This window comes from Topomyia yanbarensis, chromosome 2, assembly GCF_030247195.1.
Source record: "Topomyia yanbarensis strain Yona2022 chromosome 2, ASM3024719v1, whole genome shotgun sequence".
NCBI classification, from domain to species: domain Eukaryota; kingdom Metazoa; phylum Arthropoda; class Insecta; order Diptera; family Culicidae; genus Topomyia; species Topomyia yanbarensis.
The window spans coordinates 453,254,326-453,276,480 of record NC_080671.1 but is presented as its reverse complement, the minus strand read 5'-3'; the positions used below and the strand labels follow the sequence as shown (position 1 = coordinate 453,276,480).

Genomic DNA, 22,155 nt, shown 5'->3' with positions numbered 1-22,155 from the left:
GGTACTTTTGAGTTGAGGTATACTCAAAATAAGGTAGATTCAACTTAAATTTAGGCATATTTAACTCAAGGTTGAGTATAAAAAAACCTGTCAATGAGTTGTGGTTTTTGCTGTGGTTAAAGGGAAACTACCTTCACCACGGTTTACCTAATTTTACCTTATTCCACGATAGCCCGAGATTGAGTCAAAAGAGCTAAACTTTTGGTAGTTTTTCGTATCCGTGCACCAATGAAAAATAGAGCGGCAATAAAACACTGCGATGTGCAGAACGGCCGCACAAAGAGAAAGATGTGTGCACCAAGAGCTGCACAATTTCGTTCAAAAGCGGACCCTGCACATGCGGAAATATTGACAATAAATCGATTATTGAACAATATATTGATCGTGTAAGGGTGTCTTGAATATATATCATGTAGAAATCAAATGAGATTGACGGATTGAAGCAGTCTTGTCAATATTTTTGTTGACAATATTCTTGTCCCGTGTAGGGTCCGCTAAAGAGTCACTTTGAAGAGCAACTTTTTTTGTGCCTCCCCTCACCGGCAAGCAGGTTGGAAGGCGAATCAAACTACAATTCAGAAAAAGTTTGATCGAAAGAACGTTTTTAAAATGTTTTTGGTTGCCTTCTCTGCTTCCGTGCGCGTGGGACCAAGATTCACACTAAAGAGCCTCTTTATTTCTACTCTTTGAGGTGTGCAGCCATGGAGTAGAATACACGTATGGGAGCAACACACAACGGAGTGAAGAGGTTTATTGTGAAAGAGGAGAGCATGAAAAGTGCAAAGAGCGTTTTTTATTCTTCTCTTTATTTGCTCTGAGGTGCATTACATCCCTGGTTGTGTGAGCGCTAAATTGAAGTTAAATCGGGTAAAATTTTTGCCAAATGAGGTCAAATCAGGTGGATAATCGCTGTGTGCGTGTATTAGATGTTAGTGGTTGTTTATTATACAGGATTGTATACATATATACATATATGTCCATACACATTGCAACTGTGTTGATGTTAAATAAATCAAAAGTTACTTCAAATGGACAACAACAACCCGAATGAAAATGTATAACGAAATTACAACGATTTTCATCACAATGAAAAACAATGTCGAAGAATTTGATATGTTGGAAAACATACAACAAAAATACAATCAAGTTTGTTGTTTCTACAATCATTGTAAAATCGATTATTGCATAGAAAAGAAAGGTTGTAAAGGAATGTAACAATGGAAAAATCGACGCTTTACATTTTTTACAAAAGAAATGCAAACTGTTTCCGAGGCCCGGAGGACCGTGTCCCATATACCAATCGATTCAGCTCGACAAATTGGGAAAATATATGTATGTGTGTGTGAGTATGTATGTATGTATGTATGTACACTTATGTCTTGTAATTACCTAAGCAACGGCTGAACCGATCTTAACGAAATTAGCTTCAAATGATAGGCCTAATATGACAAATTGACATTATTATTTTCGATATGTTGTTTACTGTCTGAGATAAGGGTCATTTTGTCAAAACACAACATGTTTTGAGCATTGTTTCGAAAATCACTCCAATCAGCATGCGTTGAAAAAAACCATAGTTTGACAAGTCATTAAAATCCATGATTTCATCACTCATGGTTTTTTGGCTCCTGAGGAGTGAAAACCGCCCAGGAGTGAATGTTACTAGATTATAATTGTAGCATACAGTTTAAAAGCCCGATATTGAGCTCAATTTAATTTTTTTTATCAAGCACAAAAGCAAAACAGAACCTTGGTACAGTTCGTGGCGAAACATTCTTTATCAATAGACCTCATAGATTAACAATCAATGGTTAGCGTACACGCCTCCTTTTTTTTACATTGGAGAATTCAATTTACGCACAGTACACGTGCTTAGTAGATGCCAAGCTACCACACGGAGTGTACTGGAGTGTCGGGCTCCACCATGAACAAGGTAATACCGACTAAATTCCATTGGGCTCCGCCATTGTTCTCCTCAGGGACTACCTCCCGGTATTACTTCTGGGGGTATGGCTGTACTTGATGTACTAACTCACTGTCGCTCATGCGTTCATACATTCTGTATGAGGCTTACTTGGGTGCTCGCTCTGTCACACCTTGATTCACTCTCTAACACTGCATGTGAGGCTTACTTTTGTGCTCACCCCTACCACGCCATGCGAGGCTTACTTGTGTGCTCACCTTTTTCGTACCTTGTGAGGCTTACTTTTGTGGCAACCTCTAACATTAGGTTTTACACCATCCGACATAACCCCGCAAAATGAGCCGGATGAACTTTGTTTGACAATTCTCGGTGGTTTGTTTACATGGGAGTTACGTGAGCTCGAATGCAACAGATGAGCACCCGTTGCACTCGCACTCACGCAATTAACAAATTAAAAAAACCACCGAAAATTGTCAAACGTGAACTTCATTCATCATGAGTTCATTCGTGTCGTCATCTTGTAGAACTCTATACCATGTGCGGCCGACTTGGATGCTCACCCTTCACTCCTCTGCCACGCCACGACGTATCAATAGCGAAGTCCCAGCATACCACGCTATGACCCTCCCTTCTTGGCAAGAGGCAGTCCATATACACGCTTGTTCACTCACTCTTCTGCCTTGCTTCGGGGTTGCTGGGTTTACGTCTTACGCGGTTGCCAATCGCTGCGCCAAACCTGCCTCAGCATGAACAGGCCATTCACTCACCTTTCCGCTCCAAGTAACCAATCACTAGTTAGTCGTGCCCGTCGCCTGTTGCTCGGTGTGCCAGATTCTCTGTAGCCTGCAGGCAATCTGAGTGGTTGCAGTCGAGACTGCGTTCCACTTCTCCATCGCTTGACACACCCGCTGAATAAAGGTATCAGGAGTTGTGTCCCAGCCGCAGACGAAGAACAGTATGTGCTCTGCAGTTTCGTCAACACCTGGGCAGTCAGGGTAGACGGGGACCTCCGCGTGCCCGAACCTGTGGAGGTACTGTCGGAAGCAGTCATGGCCTGACAGGAATTGTGTCAAATGGAAGTGAACTTCCCCATGGGGTCTACCCACCCAGCTCGATATGTTAGGTATCAGCCGGTGGGTCCATCTACCTTTCGAGGAGTTATCCCACTCACGTTGCCATCTGGCGACCGAAGCCACCCTGGTGCGCTCGCGGGCTCCTCTAATGCCACGCAGCTCAAAGCACTCCTCATCTTCTCGGATAACCAGCCCGACTGGCATCATGCTCGCTATCACGCAGGATGCATCGTGTGAAACCGTGCGGTAGGCAGATATCACTCTGAGGCACATCACGCGGTAGGTGCTCTCCAGTTTCTGCAGGTAACTGCTTACCCCCAGTGCTCTTGACCAGGACGAGCCGCCGTATCTAAGGATAGATACGGCAACGCCTGCCAGTAGCCTACGTCTACTGGTGCACACCTTTGAGCTGTTGGACATCATCCTCGATAGTGCCGCAACAGCAGTCGACGTGGCTGCCGAAAGTCAGCTTGTCGTCTATAATGACTCCGAGAGACTTCAGACTCCCCTGTGAGGTGATCACGACTTCTCTCACATGGATAACTGCATGTTGTGCCGACTTGCGGTTGACGATAACCACCTCCGTCTTATGCTGAGCGAGCTCCATGTCTCTCGCGCTCATCCATTCCTCCACCGTGCTGATCGCGTGTTCTGCGGTTAGTTCTACCTCAGGAATTGACTCCCCGTAGACCTCCAAGGTTACGCCGTCGGCACGATCTTGACCCCAGGAGGGAACATTAGTCTCAGAACCCCGTCATACATGAGGTTCCATAATACCGGGCCTAGGATCGAGCCCTGCGGGACTCCGGCGGTAATAGGAACCCTTTTCTGACCGGCATCGGTCTCGTATAGCAGTACGCGGTTCTGGAAGTAACTTTCCAGGATCCGGTACAGACCCACCGGTAGGCCAAGCCGGTGTAACGAGAGTGCGATGGCATCCCAGCTTGCGTGCATTAGTGTCACTAACGCACAGCATCGGATGCCTCGCCTTTTCCGTTGGATCGCTATCTCGGAAGTCTTTATCACTGACTTGATAGCGTCCACCGTGGACGCTTTCGAAAACCAAACTGATTGCTTGACAGGCCGTCCGTACCTTCTGAGTACGGGGTTAGCCTTTTGAGGATGATCCTCTCCAGCAATTTGCCAGTCGTGTCGATCAGACCGATTGGTCTGTACGACGATGGGTCGCCTGGTGGCGTCTCGGGCTTCGGCAACAGCACCAATTTCTGCCTTTTCCATCTATCGGGGAATCGGCTCTCGTCAAGGCATCTCTGCATAGCTTGCCTAAACATGTTCGGGTTCGTTATGATAGCTACCTTGAGAGCGCTGTTTGGAACTCCTTCCGGTCCTGGAGCTTTGTTCGTTGCTAGGGAACTAGCCACTGCGCGTAGTTCTTCGTTCGTCACCGGAGCCACCATTTCGGCCGCGCCCACGCTGTCTCGTGGTGCAGGTGGCCAGGGGCTTGTGGCTCGAGACGGGAAGAGTACTTCGATAATCCTCGCCAACCGGTCCGAAGACCGTTCGGGGGGCGGAAAGCCCCCTTTGGTCTTAGCCATTACGATTCTGTAGGCGTTACCCCACGGATTCGCGTTGACACTCTCGCACAGGTTGTCGAAACACGCTCTCTTGCTGCTTTTAATGGCCTTGTTAAGGGCCAATTTCGCAGCTCGAAACACTTCACGGCGGTTCTCTCTTGCATCCTCGGTGCGGGCTTTTTGCATTCTACGTCTAGCTCTGAGGCAGGCTGATCGTAGGGCTGCAATCTCGGCACTCCACCAGTATACCGGGCGTCTGCCGTTTCTTGGCAGGGTGGTTTATTTGAAACACTGGTTTTGAGCAAATAACTTTCGAGCGAAGCAAATATATCAGGCTACCTGTGTGAAAGCTTTTAAAAATACCTGTCTAACAAGCTATGGATTGTCAAAATCCGTTCTCGAACGATGGAGATATTAAACATTTTATATTATTAATCCTCATTTACCAATTTTCAAAAACTGAAATGAAACCGTAGCATAAAGAGTATTAATTAACTGGTGTTTTAGGGGCAAAACCGATTTTGAATACATGAGTTTGAATACACATCTACGTAATTCAAAGAAATCGATTCCGAAAACATGTTGTAAATTTATTCAATAATTAATTAAGTATTTCTCAAAATTTCATAAGTATATTCACTTCAATGGCTGAATAATGTGTAATTTCACCTCGAATTGAAAATTCTTTCAGAGTTCATAGATTAAGCATTGCGTTCAGCAGTGAGGTAGATTTGGGATGGTGTATTAATCAGATCACAAAGTAATTCACCTAATAGTGAGATAATATATTTCTCATATACTACTTATGCATATTATAATCGTGGAACAACTTAATCTTTGAATCCCAACACCATAGTGAAAATTTGACTTCTTTCGCAAGATTTAGGTTATACTGGTCATGGTGGAAAAAAAACAGTTGCATTATTTATAATAAGGATGCAAGGAATTAAAATATCGTATCATATATTAAATTAATGTCACGGCACTAACCATTAGACACTATTCCACACACGCTCTCTTTCTCTATCTTTTACTCTTCGTATTCATGGCGACTCTCACGACTCATATCCTTCTTGCTATCTTTGTTTCCATTTCCAAGTTGTGTCATAAAATCTTCCACTAATCTGAAATATTTTCAATGTCCCAGGTTTAGGAAGACAAAATTATTTTCTCTGCTTTTTTCCTTGAAAATAGTTTTAGCATTTGTGCATACAATAGAGTCACACACGGAAACAAATTTAATATTACATCTTGCTTAGAAAAGAAAATATTTGTAGTCCTGCGACATCTTGCAAAATGTTTGTATTATGAGAAAACTATAACTAATTTATGTTCAAACCCCGCTTTTCCCTGAAGATTACTATAAACTATAGGAAGACATGTGACTAAAAAGTCAAAAACTACAATAACTGCTGTTCAATTCAATTCTATACTTGTTTATATATAAACTATAATCAAGAAAATCATTGGGTACCTCAGACAAATATTCGACTTACTGACAATTGGGATGCTTGAAGATAATCATTTTGAAACCATACATTCCACGTTATTTTTAAACTTTTCGTATCTCTATTGAATTTTTAATGAAACATGTTCAAATATGTCATCTGAAAATTAAGATTACCTGTTTTGTGATGATATTATTCAACTTTTATGAAAAATAATGGATCAAAGTCCAAAAATATCCACAAATTAGATCCGAAAAAAGTCTACTAAAGACCCCCTGAACTCTCGATGGGGAATGCAAGTATAATGATTCTTCTAACTTATAGCAACAGACTAACAGACATAACACTCGAAAATAATGCTTCGCCCACTTTAACGGTCATTTTAAATATATTTGTAGTTGGGACTGTGGCCGCTTTTGAGATTATGGCGCCACTGACATATGAACAAGCATATGGAGGATAGACCACTAGCGAAAAATTGTTCCAAAACCTGAGGGGTAACATAACGACGCTGAATCCCTCTGGATAAAGACTCGACACGTCAATCGTTTGTTTACCATTTATCTGTCAGTGTCATGCCAATCGAGCACGAGACCTGTCAATTGCCCTCGTTCCAGAAGGATTCGAAGCGATTTTCTTCGGAATGAGGGCTTTAGACAGGTCTCGTGCTCGATAGGAATGACACTTACTGATAAATAATAAGAATAAGATAGAGATGGCGAGTCTTTATCCGGAGGGATTCAGCGTCTTTAGAGTAACCCACCAGCAAATGAGTGTTTGGGACTGTGAATAAAAGGTGGAGCTAGTGTTCTGGGAAAATTGCCGGATCGATTTCTTTTTCCCTCATAGTGTTATGTCTGTTAGTCAGTGGTATAACTGCTATATCAAACAAAAACAAATTTTGTTGCCAGAATCATTAAACGATTTGATCATAGAGTATGTGGAATTGCCAGTTACAAACCCTTATGCTGTTCCTGGGATATGATGACAACCGCAGCATAAGGATTTGTGCATTGGGCCGGAGTCCCAAGGATTGTAAGTTCGAATCTTGCCTCTGGGAGAATTTTTTCACATAATTGCTTTCGCTTAACTCTCCTTAACTTTTCCCCGTTGGATACCTTCAGAAAGTCTTAACCCTATACAACGGTTTCGTAACTTTTTCTATACGTAAACGGTTTTGTGGGGAATATTCGTACCCCAGAACTAAAACCGCTCTAATATGTCTAGTTTTAATTGAATTTAGAATTAAATTGGATAGTTTTATTAAAAAATAAGCCAATTAAAGCACCCTTTTCAAAAATATTCGTATTTTGTAAACTTTATTACGCAATATTTCATTTTTTATAGAACAAACCTTTAAAATACGTCAAAATACCCTTTTTTCCTTAATACTGGTATTACTTCGGATGTTTCTAACCGATTTTGATCATTTATACGGCGTTGTAAAGATTATTAAATTGTCTTTTGAACAAATTGTAAATAATTCAAAAACCGACCAAAAAGTCTATTTATTCCGATGCTTGCTTGAGCACCAAACGCCAATACAAATTAAAACAGGAAGACGTCGAGGGGACAGGCCAGTGCATTGTACGTTCCAGAGCCTGGGATACAGAAGATGAGAAATTGAGTGGTGCGTAGTACATATGGCCTGCGTTAAGCTAAACCGAGCTAAGCGCCATAATTTTTTTCGTGTATTTTTCGTACCAAAATTAATTTTTCGATAACTTATCATTTACATAGAAAGTTAAAGAACACTGGCTTGCTTTCGTTTGCTATTTGGGTTCCCAAAACATAACAGATATTAGAGTTCCTGGTGCTACATTGGATGCTGGAGCGATTTTAGATAAAGTACCTCAAAATGGCTCTTGGTCCTCTTTGGCTCGATATATTCGAGACGCTCACCACTTTTGTGCGATATGAGCGTACGAGGCTATTGGACCCCCTATTCCGTCAACCACACGCCACAGCAAAGAAAATTTATGGGCCGCCAATCGACAACTGTGACATACCGGATTAAGTTTTTGTAAAGCAATTTATTTTTGACATTGAAAATGTCTTACTGCACTATCTGAGGCGGGGTGTCATTATAAAATCTAAAATCAAACGATGTCACGTTTTTGCATCACTATTTTGAACGCTAATAACTTTGCTATTTATGAACGGATTTCCATCTGGTAACCACCAAACAATTCGGAATTAGTTGAAACTTTGTTATATTGCTATAGTATTTTTGTATTTCAATAGCACACTATTGAAAAACAAGCAAAAATGAATAGATCTCGGAAAACGTGAAAACTCCCATACATCAGTCAATCTATCCCCGGCAGAGCCGTCAATAGGAAGCACCTTAGTGACTCAAACGAACACGAAAAGTTATAAATAAATGTGCCGCGTGCCTGTTTGAATCAGTTGTTGCTCTTTTTCCAGACAAGTAACATCGTGCCTATAGCGTCTCGTACGACAGATTTGAGCACCCAGCATACTACGCTTCTATGAATGACGTCATCCTCGACTATTTAATGAATCATTTATCATTCGTCGAGCGCAGCGATGCCAACCTTCCAGTTTAAACTGGATTCTTTCAGTTTTTTACAACATCCAGTCAAACAGACAATCGAAAAAATCTTCCAGTTTTTTTTTAAATTTGTCCGACTATATCCGTGAAGAGAGTAAACGTGCGATATTTCGATTATTGTATCGATTTAGTGGGCTGTTTTCGGCAAATTTAAGACTAAGAGAAACGAAAACAACGAATCAGTTATAAACATAACACGGAAATGCGTATCTTGCCTCTGGGGGAAATCAGGAATCAGTAGCGACTGGCTCAAATGGCACGTTCCCCACGTTGATCGGAGATTTGTGCCTTGCCGTGATTAGTCTTTTCATCTTTTCCTGATGGGAAGGATTGGGGAAGTGATAATTGCATCACGGAAAAAAACGCTGTAGAAATAACCCATTGGGTATTTTCTCTTGAAAATTTGAGTAGAAGTAGGTTAGAGTGTATTGTTTACAATGTATTTTTATTGCCGTCAGTTTATTGAAAATTGTAAAAAAGCATCTGTAAAACCCTCAAATCTGTCTTCGGGACACTGGAAAACAACTCGGAATCGTGTAGTCAACGGTGAGTCATGTGATTAGACGTTACTACCAAACTTTGAGCATCTAACAGAAGGAGAAATGCGGTCAGAATGGATGTTCTATTAGTGATCAGGATCACAAGAGTGTAGTGAAAACATTTAAACGGAATCCCAATGCTTCGGTCAGGGATGTGGCCAAAAAGTTGAATCTGTCCAAGTCTTTTGTTCAGAGAGCCATGCAGTCTATCCCGGTCCTTGGCTCTCTGAACAAAGTGCAGAAGGCTCCAAATTGTGACGAACGACAAAATACGGTGGGAAAATCATGGGCTCGGAATTTGATGTGGGATACCCTTTATAAGCAATATATTCCGACAAAGAAAATGTAGACAAATTGGAAGTGTTCTTTACTCCCAAGGGAATGAAATACACTTCTCGATGAGCGGATATATCAATACCCTCGACATTGAGACAACAGAATGACAACACCCCTGAAGAGATATTGTCATTCAAATATGGCCTGTATTATAGCTCTTTACCACAGTGGGTTAGGAACAATAGCGTATCATAGAGTTTCAGCTCTCTGTACATAGGTTCATCTATGTATGGAGAACCAAATATTCGGATGCGCAATTGCATTACTGCAGTGCAGTTACATATCAAATGATATGAAGCTCCGCAATTGGATTCACAAAGATCACACAAATAGTACTCAGCACGCTGAGTACTATTTGTGTGATCTTTGCCATGTGATAATTGAGTTTGCAATGCTTTGACTAGAATACTGCAACTGTGTTGGGAAAATGCAGCAAATTCTTTGACATTTTTTGACTCACATCCGTCGCAAAAGTCTTTGTCTAAACGCAAGCTTGCAAGCTACGCCAATGGTTGGCATGTTCGGATGCAGCCCAAGAGCGAATCTGGTTGTTTGTCCAATTTATCGACCGTGGTAGAACTGGTGCTAGACCTACGAAGTCAGTCGCAGTGCCAGTTCTAGCCAATTCGTCCGCACATTCATTTTCAGTTATACCGGAATAACCAGACACCCATAGAAGGTAGATAGCATTTGAATTGCTAAGTTCTTCGATTTCAGTTCGACATGCGATTGCTAATTTCGATATCGAATCGCGAAGATTTCTGCTTGGAATATGGTACTGTATCTGTACCAAGCGAATGAGATTAGTTAAATCTCATTTCATAACAATATACACAAAGAACCGTCAGTGTAAGCCATCGGCGACAAGGTTCCATAGAAGCACACCACCTTGAGAACTTCCGCAGACACTCAATTTCCATATCTCTACTTGTCTTAACGATGAGCACATATGTTGGTTGCTAAGCATTGCGTGTATCCAGTTCGTAATACGTAATATATGAAATGAAGGTACTCCATGACCTCATGCTGCTTCCAAACTGAATTTGCAAAACACGTTGTCAACAGCATTTTCAATATTAAGAAAAAACTCCTAAACCAACCCGTCGTTGCGTCTGCGATTCCACGCTTTTCTACATAACTTTTTGAGTCGAACAAGTTCGGTGAAGACAGGTGAATTTTGACAGCTTCTTATTCCGTGGTATCCAAATTGGGTAAAATTGCCATAGTTATGAGTTTTTCTATTTGCGGGTACTCGGGTGAACATAACTATTAATAGCGTGATTAGAGGAGAACGGTGCTAACTCGTGTATTCGTATCTTATTTGTGTCATCGACGGTATATACAGAGGTACTGACTTCATGTTGCCACATCCAACGATATATTTCGTTTCGCGAAACAAACGCTTTTGCTTGATTCTGAAACATAATCAGTACGCTATGTCTAACATGGTGAAACTGTAGGGTGTAAACATTGGCCATCTTTAGATCTGAAGGAACGCCTCGAAAAGTAAATAGAAATACAGTTTGGTCACAAAAGGCCTTATATTCGGCTTATAATCGTCAATCATTTTTTTCGATATAGTGGGTTGCAACAGGATATTTTGATTCTACTGTGCAGACAAAGCGACACACGGATTTATTTATTTACTGGTAGTGGCGGTGCAGTTTTTAGCTTTTGTTGTAAGTAAGATGAGAAGGTAGCAGATGCAGTGAGAAATTCTCGTTTAAAATTATTAAATTAAAAAGATTTTTAATTTACATGAGTTTTAATATGCTGTGATAATATGTAGGACCCGACAACAATATAGACACAGAATGCAGTAATCAGACGCAAATTAAATAAATGCGAATACAGCGAGTAATCGGGTACTGCTGCTGTTTGCTGAACTGAACTGATTTGATATTTTTATTTTGCACATTATAATTGTGTTCTTATAAATATCACACGCATCTTTGGCGAGGCTCAAAATCACTGTTCTATCTCAACACAATGCATCTTTAGGTGAAAAATTCCTTGAACGTGCTATAAAATTAAGGTCAGTCTTCCTTCTCATCTCGCCCAGAGTAGAAGATAAAAATCGTTCCGTTACAGATACACGGCAAAAACGACAGCAAACGTATTGTGTTGCTATTGATTTTTGGCAGTGACGTAGCCAGAAATTTGGTTTGGAGGGGGTTTTGATGAAAATCGCAAATTTTTTGAAAAAAAATCTCAAAATTTAATATGAGTTTGATAAATTATTGAAAACTCAAAAACATAAGTAGTCTAACTTGTTGTTAACCATATTAAATTGTTATCTAAACTCTACACAATCTAAAAAAATACATTTTCAGCAAATGTTGAAATGTATGTAAGTTTTCGGTAAACAAGCTTAGGGACCATTCATAAATTACGTAACGCAAAAATTGCCCAAAATTGACTCCCCCCTCCCCCCATGTAACAAATTGTCACAAATTTATTTATCCCCCCTCTCCTATTATGTAACAAATTCCTTGAAAATTTTTTTTTTCTTCGGTGAAAACATGTTACGTAACGATTTAGCTTACTCCCCCTCACCCCTATGTCACAATATGTAACAACTTGTCGAACCCCCTCCCCCCTAAAAGCGTTACGTAATTTATGAATGGTCCCTTATGTTTTATATGCAATCAACCTATTCAAATTTAGATTCCCATTCGAAAAATTGTCTCTAATCCATATTTTGAAGCATCTTTCCAAAAATGAGCTCATAATAATTCAGACAGTTATTTTATTTTACATTGAAGTAATTTGACAACTATGGAATTTTGGCTAAGAGATAAGTTATAGATCCCCTTCCCACAATTTTCCAAAAGTTCTCATGACAGTTCTCAATGTAGTGATCAGAGAATATTTTTCCAAAAATATTTTGTGAAATATTAAATTAAATTCGTCAGTATCAATTATTTTTTTTCAATCCAATTAATTTTGGTTTGGGGGGGGGGGGGGGGGTTAACCCCCAACCCCCCCCCCCCCCTGGCTACGCCACTGATTTTTGGAAATGTCCTGTAAGACCAGCTACTCGGGAACAAAAGTTACTAAACGTGCAACGTATCTCCAAAACAACAACCGACAGCACCAGCAAAGAAGCAAACGTAGAAGACGACGGATGCGTTTGCCCGTGCGGTCGAATTTCTGATGCTCCATTGCTTTCTTCGAAAAGGCTTTGAATTGGCTTCTCAATATTTTATAGTGTACTCCGTCGATTCAAGCAATAAAACTCGTTTTTTAACTTGTACGTAAACTAGACAACTCCCTTAAGAACGTTTGTTTTAACAATTGTCAACTACCAAATAAAGTTTTCATTTTTTACACTTTCATCATATAAAAATTTAATAAGACGAATGATTACAAAGTATTAATATTACTATTTTCATTGCTCTTCTATGAATACCGGACGTGTTCGCCCATCTTCAGGGTAAAAACGCGGGCCCCCAAATGCGACCTGGGCCCCAAGACAATTGCCCTGCCTGACTCGCCCTCTTATCGGGCCTGCAAGTAATGTTTCTGAGTGGATTTGATTGCCCTAAGATGAAAATAAACAAGAAATCAAGACCCAGCCAACGATAAGCTATCGACTCTCACTTTCCACCCTTTTTTGCATACTGTCTAAATCGGCCACCAGCAAACTTTGAGCCCCGTCTCGCTGAGTTGTAAAAACATTTGCGTAAAATCGCGATAACATGGCGTGAAAATCAAAATATCGGCAAATCTTTCAACCGCTAATCATTTACCGACGGTTTAGGTAAAGCGCCTTCCCAGATAAGTGCTGTTAGTATTTACGTCCTTATCGGGGGGAGTTCGATAAGATATTTAAGAACCCAATTAGAAATGCCACCGATAATCTTGACTCGTGTGAATAGAATTCAGGCTGGATCTTGTATAATATACTTGGATGCAATTATTAAGGAAGAATGATCATCTATAATGAATGGATTATAGTATAGATACAGAACATACATCTTGGCGATAAGTTGTGACACTGTTTTTGAAGCAAACTATAGAATGGTCTCTGATGCCGAGACGTGTTTCCTTCGGTAATAACCAAAATTCTTCAACTGATCGAAATTACCGCAGCCACAAACAGCTTTCCAGACCATAACTTTCTTACCAAACTTTTTGACTGTAATAGATGTCTCAGACTAGTTCAATACTTGCCTTTTTCACACCGTATAATATTGTGAGTGCGACAAGGGTTTGTAGTCGAATTTCAAATTGGTCACGTTTTTAAAACCGGCTGACAGGATAAATTTACTGACGTGATACAAGATTTATTTTGTACAATATTTAATTTTATTTATCTCTATTATACTTTTAATTATTGTTTTATCTTTGTAATTAGATTTTTCGGCGTTTTGATGTTCGTCTCCGCTAAAAAAACTATAAATTATTTTGTATTTACAATAGTCATTTTGTTTTTTGTTTTCAATAAAAATCACTCCACTTACATAGCGTAAATGATAGCTCAAATGAATACGGAAGTTGATTAAATTTTACTGTTTTAATTATGCAGAAAAATAAATCGCACCTTTTTAGATAAAGAGGAGAGATTACTAACGATTTGATTGTATCTATTGACTCGTACCTGAGTACTATGAATAAATTAAATTTGTATAGGCTTTTCACGATTGCCGTTTGAACTTTGCCATTACTGAACTATGGATCTGCAGGTTATGTTACGTGACGTAGGATTGCAAAGAGGCCTTTGACGGTGTGATGCACCGATCATTAACAAACAAGAAAATCAACTATAGTACCGCTTCAAATGAGAGCGATTCAAATAAGAAAAGCAAGCCTTGGATTAGTGATGTAACGTGGAGGTGAATTGTCTGTTTGACGGAAGCTTGAGTTTTCTCGCAGCATACTAGATAATGGAAACGGTAATAATAGCATGACACAATTTGTTGAGAGGCTAAACATACACTCGCTGTAGGCTTAAGTTCCGATAGACATTATAGCATAGCACGTTGGGCAGGCTATAATCCGATCCGGTTCGTTTTGCTGCTGTGATTTTTTACGGGAGAAACGCCCAGTACAGCCCGATTATTAACTTTCGATTTACATCGTCATCGTGTTGTTTTGTCTACGCAAGGTGCGTAAAAATATGGCTGAATATACCATCTACATCTAACTTCATTGTGGTTCCACCGTGGATTTGAACTGAATACGAAGTTACAGTTCAACTTTCATCACTAAAATTAATCTCAGTGGTTCCATATCAATTTAGTCAGCTACAGTGGAAGATTTATTGTGAGAACACCGGCTGAACTGGTACAAAATAGGGGAATTATTGAAATGAGAAAACAGAAATATTTCAAAGTTATACAGTATGTACACCTTGTAAACATACTGTAAACCAAGAGAACAATGGAACATTGTCGTGATCATGTACTCTACCACTTCATCATACACACACTCAACCAAAATATCACTTATAAATCACATGCAAAAACATATAAATATTTTCCATAATACTTTTCACATGAATGTCATATTTTTCACACATAATTTCTTTTCACTTCCGTCTAATTGAAACTAGGGTTGATTACAGATACATGTTATGTGAAGTTCAGTTACTTTCTATCGGGATGCCACATACTTTCAATTTGAAATACATATACTTTTTATCTGGTATTCAGGTGACTGTTAGCTGAATTTATAATAGTATTTAAATGCTTTGTAGCTGGATTGAATAAATGTAGGAATAATGTGTTGCACATTTAAATGGACTTAAATTGAGAACATCTTCTACCTGGACTAATCAAAAATGTCTTTCTACAAGTAGTATTTGGTTTATTATTATATGCCCAGTATATTCTTACATATCTATATCTTCATGTTCTTTGTACGCAACTTCTATCCAGGATTGGACAACCGCGTTTAAAATATTGTCGTAAATGATTTCCAATAGTTAAAAAATCAATAGTTTTGCAATAGAATAACCGTTTCTAAATCTATTTCCTATATACTTTTGCACCAGAAAACATGCTTTTTTTCCAGTTCCAGAAGCCTTTGCAGTTGTTCTACGATCATAGTGAATAACTCAAATAATCCAGTTTCGCATTCTGAAAAGAAAGTCTAATTAATTGTATTATTTTTATTATTATTAATATGATTTTACGCCAAAAAAACCTCCAGTAAATTGTGCGGGAATCTCTAGTCTGAGAGCAATGTTTTCATCGCCGGATTGTTCCATGACGCTAAATTGAATGTGTTTGCTTTTTTCATATCGTACATTTACGTAACACTTATGTGTTTCACACATAACACTAAGTATTTGATATTCACTTAGAACATATGTGCGACACGCTTGAAAGTTATTTATTTTGTATTTGAATATCATCGGTGATTGTATAAGTGTTACATGCTGCATATGATTCTAATGTGCATAATCATTTTTAATATTTAGGTGATTTTTCACATGAAACCTATGTGGTTTTTTGGCTCAGTGCATATGAATTAATTATTTGGATCATTTGTACTTGAAATAGTAGCACCGTGTTTTGTTTTGCGCGATTGTTTTACCGATCTCTGCCATTTCTAGGCCAAACATAAATTTTCATAGGGTAGTTATCCAAAGTTTCTCTAGGAAGGTAGCAGCAGATTTAGTATGCAATCAAGTCCAGAAATAGGAGTGCGCATACTACATATCCACTTTTGTTTTTGCTATAGAAAGAGCTGATGGCATATTGTTATTTTTCTGGATCAAAAGCTTTTCTCATTGCTTGGTTCCATTCCCGTTAATAACTCGTTCGTCAATCGATTTAATTAAAACAAACAAGCTGATAAAATTTTGCATCCAGTTGAATCGTCATGAATCGCAGTATACTGAGGCGGTTGACCGCGAATACCACACTAGATAGCCTACTACGATCACGTTTGTAACACTAGATAGAGTCCCGTCCTAGATCCCAAAAAAAACTCACTTTCGGAGTGATCCCCATTTCGCCGTGGAAGTCAACCTTTCAAACTCCAGAAACTGCTTGCAAAATTTCTCCTCGGTCATCACTGTACTGCACACCTATTGTTGTTCGTGCGCTTTGCGGCTTTTCGTTGCTCTTGCGGTATAGTGCAACCGAGTCGAGCGAGGGTAACTCGAACCTCCCCGTTTTCGGCCGCTGCCAGACGCCCGCAGTTCAGTTCGAATCGCCAGCCTGTTCGGATTAGCAGCCGGGCACTCGTGCACGTGTTTCAGATGATCCGCGCTCATTTCGAGCCGGTACCTATTGCGGTTAAATCGATTGTTCACAGTAGCACCCTAAGCATTCGTCCAGCAGAGGTTAGCTTTAGAAAAATTCTTTTTGTGAAGTGAGTTGTTATCATTGTTGGGGTGATGTGTAAGATTTAAAAGTGCATTTATACAGTGTGGTATATGAAACGGGTTACTTCGATTGATTGACTGGGGAAAATAATTGATTTGACAGTGAACGATTTCAAATCAGGTCGGCGAGGAAAAGTGTGACAGTTGGTCAAGTAAATCGGCGAATCAAGCGAGTGCGATACAATTCGGTATTGGTTGAAGAAATCGTACGTCCAATCCACTGGGAACCTATATATGGATTAATATTTATTATTCACGATGAATAACAATGAAACCAAGGTAAGTTACGCTTTGTCGCTCATCAACCTCCACAAGAGTGTTGCTATGTGCATGTGCGTCGATTTGGTGCACGGAGACGGCTTACACAATGCCAATGCCACGACGGACGCGATTATGCAGAACGATGCTGTTTCAAGGGATGCCTGCCTGCGTTATCTATAGACACCCTTATGGTGCCGCATTAATTTGTTGGAGAGGCTTTTGACGCTAGCTTGTTCCACTGGTGGCGTTCTGTTCGTCAAGGATTTATTCAGATTGACAGCAACAAATGGGTTTTACTTCTTACTGATTTGGAAGTGGTGTTGATAATATCGATAGTAACATTGTATCGATGCTGTGTCAGTTTAGTGCTGGATAGAGATAAACTAATTAATCTGATAGTTGTTACATCAGTTCTGTGCTCTGGTAAAAACGAAAACGCCACTCAAGATAATTTTCAGTTCTTTTTAGAGTTTTACAATAGTTTGTCTAAAATCTATTGAAGGTTAAAGATTCGGAGTGTTTGGAGTAGGATCCTATTTTACAACAACTACATTATTGGACTTGTCCCAGTTTAAGACGCTGAAACAGTGTCGAGTTTTCCTTGTAACATTAAGAAGAGTGTCTATAGAGTGTCCCAGATGCAATTAAAAGCTGATTATTTTCGCCACATTAGCAGTTAGTTTGCCAGATCAGGATTTTTTATGCAACAAAAGTTCCTATGAGACTACTACTTAAGCTTTCTGTTGTAAGAAATGATGTTCTTATTATTTTCAAGTGCCATTCAAGTTTAGGCAACTTGAAAGTTCTCTATGATTAAAGATTTTAACTTAAAAGTATTATTTCAACTTTTGTTTTCTTGGACTTTCGTACACTCTCGGGAATTCCCAATTTAGGGATGACGACGTAGTGTTCGTAGTAATTTATCTGGTATCAGCATTGATGTAAGCCTCATCATCCATCATAATTCAGTACGCTTTTGATAGCCACTTCTTGCCCAGCTTCTTTGCGCGGGTTTTTGCCACCGGGTGCTATTCTCGCAGGGTCGGGGCATTGTTCATTGTTATTTGGACAAAACAAATTGATACTTTATTGCCGCCTCTCGAATCGAACTATTAGTTCAATACTATCCTGGATTCAGATCAACCGTCCCGCGTTTCTTGCTGTGCCCAATCTTTTTCCTGCAAACAATTGTGACGCAAGCTTGTTTGGGAAAAGTTTTGGCTCCTATCCAATGAAATGCTTTGTAGTCTCACACAAATTGAAATTAAATAGTATAATTTTACTACCCAAGCTAAGCGATCAAAGCTTGCCGTGTGTTTTTTCACTGGCGTTACCAACGCTTTTTGTTGTTTTCCAGTGTAATATAAAGACAGAGTTAATGTTCCTGTTGCAGTTTTTTCTGACCGATTTCGTTTGGACTAAACCGTCTTCATGTGAGCACACTGGGTTAGACTGAGGTCCCTCAAAGGTATTATTTAAGATGTCTCCATGCTTCCTTGCACTGAAAGCAATTTTAAGAAAAAAAGATGGGTGGGTAATATCTGCGACATAACTGGATGGATGTAGAATAGGGTAAGGTGGGGCAAATCCGATCTAGTAAAAGGTTTTGGCTGTAAAATACTCGTTTTACATCGGATCAAGTCGTCTTATATACCAAATTAAAGATAAGTCTTCTGGCCAACTTTTTATCTATAGTTTCTTATTCATATCTAGGGAAAATTTTGCGATTCAAGCGTTTTACGAAAGCGTTCATTTTTGCTATTTTCAAAAATGATGGGGTAAACCGCCTATGTTTTTGATTGATTTAGTATAGATATTACCCAAATTTTATGGTTTTTCAATGATAGATCTATAAATGTTATGTTATTGAAGTGTAACATGAAGAAAATGGAATTCAATGTCAATCTTGGAATGTCGAGATCACGAGTAGTAGCACGTAAAGATATTCCCACTTGCATCGGAGCAATTGCTCGAATACTATATTCATCACGTTTTTGCGTCTTTCGTTTGTAATTATGAACCATTGTGTAAAACAACAATAAATAATAATAATAATAAAAATATACTTCAATTCGATAAATAAACATTTTCTTAGCAAAAAGCGATCGGATTTACCCCACTATTTAGAGGTCGGATTTGCCCCACCGCGTCATTTTTCATTACGTTGCAATTAAAAAAAAATTATGAAAAAAGTTGGACTAAATTCATCTATGCACTTTGTAGGAATCGAAGACACGTAATCGTTTTGGTTATGCAGCAGTTAGTAGCAGAAAGGAATGAAAAGGCTCAATTTCCAAAAAATTTCGAAAATTTTAGACTCCTAAATTGTAAAAAATGGGTGGATACTGTCTGGAATATAATCGAAGTATCGTGCCTACACTTCAGAGCGTTAAATCAAATTGATTTTTTTTTAATAATTCGTTGGAATAAATATAGATAAAAAAAAATTGAAAACCTTTTCCTTCGCAAACTAGTTTTCTTCTTCTCTAATAGGCAAAATATTTGAAAATATTGTTGGAATGTTATTGATGAAAAGCTGAAAATGCGTGTGGCAACACTGGCCACTAAATGGATTGTGGGGGAAAGACGCATGTTTGTTTTGGTTGTGCTAGCATTAAGGAATGAAAAGGCACATGGCACGAAAACGAGTGCGTATTCCCGCGAATCGGTTTTTCTCACCATTCATATGACTGTCGTATTAGCAGCCAGCATTCGCGTCATGATCCATAGTGAAAACAATTTAATTCTTTATGCGAAATTGTCACCCTGAAAAGGCGGTTTTTTCCTTAATTTTTTAGTTGCACAGGCCTTCTTTTTATCTATTTGTTATCACGGGCAGCATTTCCTTCCAGCTCCAATTCCAATTCACTTTGGACAGGTAGACGAGTGATCCGGCACCGACACGCTCGGTGTTGTGACTCTTTCTCAGCAAACGACGGACAGGAAACTGGAGACCGGCACGAACCAAGCGGGATTTTTGCTTTTCCGTTACCGATGATTAGATGAGCGCATGTTGCCAGTACGGGTGCAACACACGAATGATGCTGCACTCGCATACGACCCTCGGTTTTGTACTCGGTTCAGTTTACGTTCGAAGCCAAAGGAGCTGACCATCGAAAGGAAAGAAAATCAACGCTCGCATCCCTCGCACACTACCCCTTACCAACAGTGTGTCCAGTTTGCTTTCGAAGCCAAATGGGCAGGCCATCGAATGAAATCAGTTCACTTCCATCGAGAAAAAGGAGGAGCTTTGAACAAAAATTGTGCAAAGCAGACCCTATACGAGACAAGAATATTGTTAATTAACATATTGATGAGACTACTTCAATATGTCAACCCCATTTGAATTCTATGGCATCATTATTTTGAAAATCATTTCACACTATCAATATATTGATCAAGAAATGGTTTAATGTCAATATTTCTGCTCGTGTAGGGTCCGCTGGAGATTTGCGACCAGTGCATGTAATTAGCGGGGGCCAATCAGGAATGAGCTAATTTCGACCCGCCGGAAATAATAATAATAGTTGGTGAAGGAAATGAAATTAGCGTTGATAAAGGCTAATTAGTTTCTCAAAGAAAATGTTCTCTGGGGGGGATATTTTTTTTCCAATTGGCCCTCGTTACTAGCATAAACTTATTGTAATAGTCAGTTCACGGAGCCTACTGAATTTTAATAATCACCTTCTCTCCCGATGTTGAATTTTAGTTCATCCAACAAGGTTAAATAATAGAAACCAACCATTCCACCCGAGATGAAAATGATAGCCTCTTCAAGCAGCACGTAACGACCCAAACTGATGCATCCACCCAGAGTTAAAAATATTCAAATTCATTGAATGACAATTGATCATATTCAGCCGCATTCATTTTCAACATTCAGTGACGCAGCTGAAAACGTCAAACGAACAAACCGCCCATTCATCCATGCAGATTTTCATTCGTCTCCGATTATTACACGAAGCGACCGTTCAGCAACGAATCAAACGCATCAAAGTAGGCCCTGGCACAATGTTAGCGATGATGATTGTTGTTTCATATGCTTTACCGGCATTTGAAAACATTTTCCTAGATAATTAGTGAAATTAGTGAATGAATAACTTGGATATTTGAATGAATATTTTTTCTATTCACCGCGAGTCGCATCAGGTTCATTTTCAGCCGTCAAAAAAGAGCTTCGATTATTTTTAACTCTGCATCCACCAGCCAAGTACAGCTTAATATTTCCTTCTTGGTGTTGTACAGCAATCTGTTCGCACCAAGCAGCCATATACGAATGGTAGTAGAATCAAATAAGTAGCGGACCTATATTTAAAACTTTTCATCATTTAAGTGTTCGGTTGGTGCACCAAATTGACGGCTCTGATCGAGATGAGCTGAAAATTTTCACCATTTCCGAGTAGTTTTCGAAAGATTTTTCAAAACACAGTTTTTTCTTTATTAATGCATGTTATACATACTCCAAATTTTAATACCACATTGCTGAAAAATATTTTCGACAAAATGGCCTAAACATCAAAGGTTTCAGCGTGACAAAAAAAAACACTTTTTTGCGATTTTTTTAGAACTTTGCGTGAAGCAAATTTATCAAAACTTTCGTACGTTATAGTGTATCATTTCAATAACAGGTTGTAATTTTTTTATGCGAAAATATCGACAAACGACTCGGTGACGAAGCTTTTTGTAATTTATCTCAAAAACTCAACATAGGGGTTAGGTATTTTTTACATAAAATGTATATGAAAAAATTGGAAGAAATCGGTTAAGTAGTTTAGGAATGGCAGATAACACCGCAAATCATGTTTTTCCAGAGACGTTCGACCAAAAGCTTCATCACTGAGTCGATTGTCGATATTTTTGCATAGAGAAATTACAGCATGTTATTGAAACGATATACTATAATGTACAAAAGTTTCGATCAATTCGCTTCACGCTAAGTTCTAAAAAAATCGTATAAAAAGTGGTTTTATTTTCTCGCTGAAACCAATACCCCCCCTTAAAGTGCGGTATTTCAGTTGTTCGTAGAGATTTTCTCCGCGGGGTCCCTCCATGACTGTTATTTGGCAATTCTAATAGCTGTTTGTGATTTTGTCTTCACTTCCTGGATCCTGCTCAGGACTGCGGG

At 39.2% G+C, this 22,155-nt stretch overlaps 1 protein-coding gene across 1 annotated transcript in view; it reads left to right on the top strand.

The window, feature by feature from the left end:
- Positions 1–16,577: 16,577 nt before the first annotated feature.
- Positions 16,578–22,155, top strand: part of LOC131685838 (long-chain fatty acid transport protein 4) — a 75,209-nt gene continuing 69,631 nt past the window's right edge. The window contains exon 1 of the mRNA XM_058969823.1: positions 16,578–17,048. Within this exon, the coding sequence (XP_058825806.1) occupies positions 17,028–17,048 (21 nt within the window). The 5' untranslated portion in view covers positions 16,578–17,027. The remainder of the gene's footprint in view (positions 17,049–22,155) is intronic.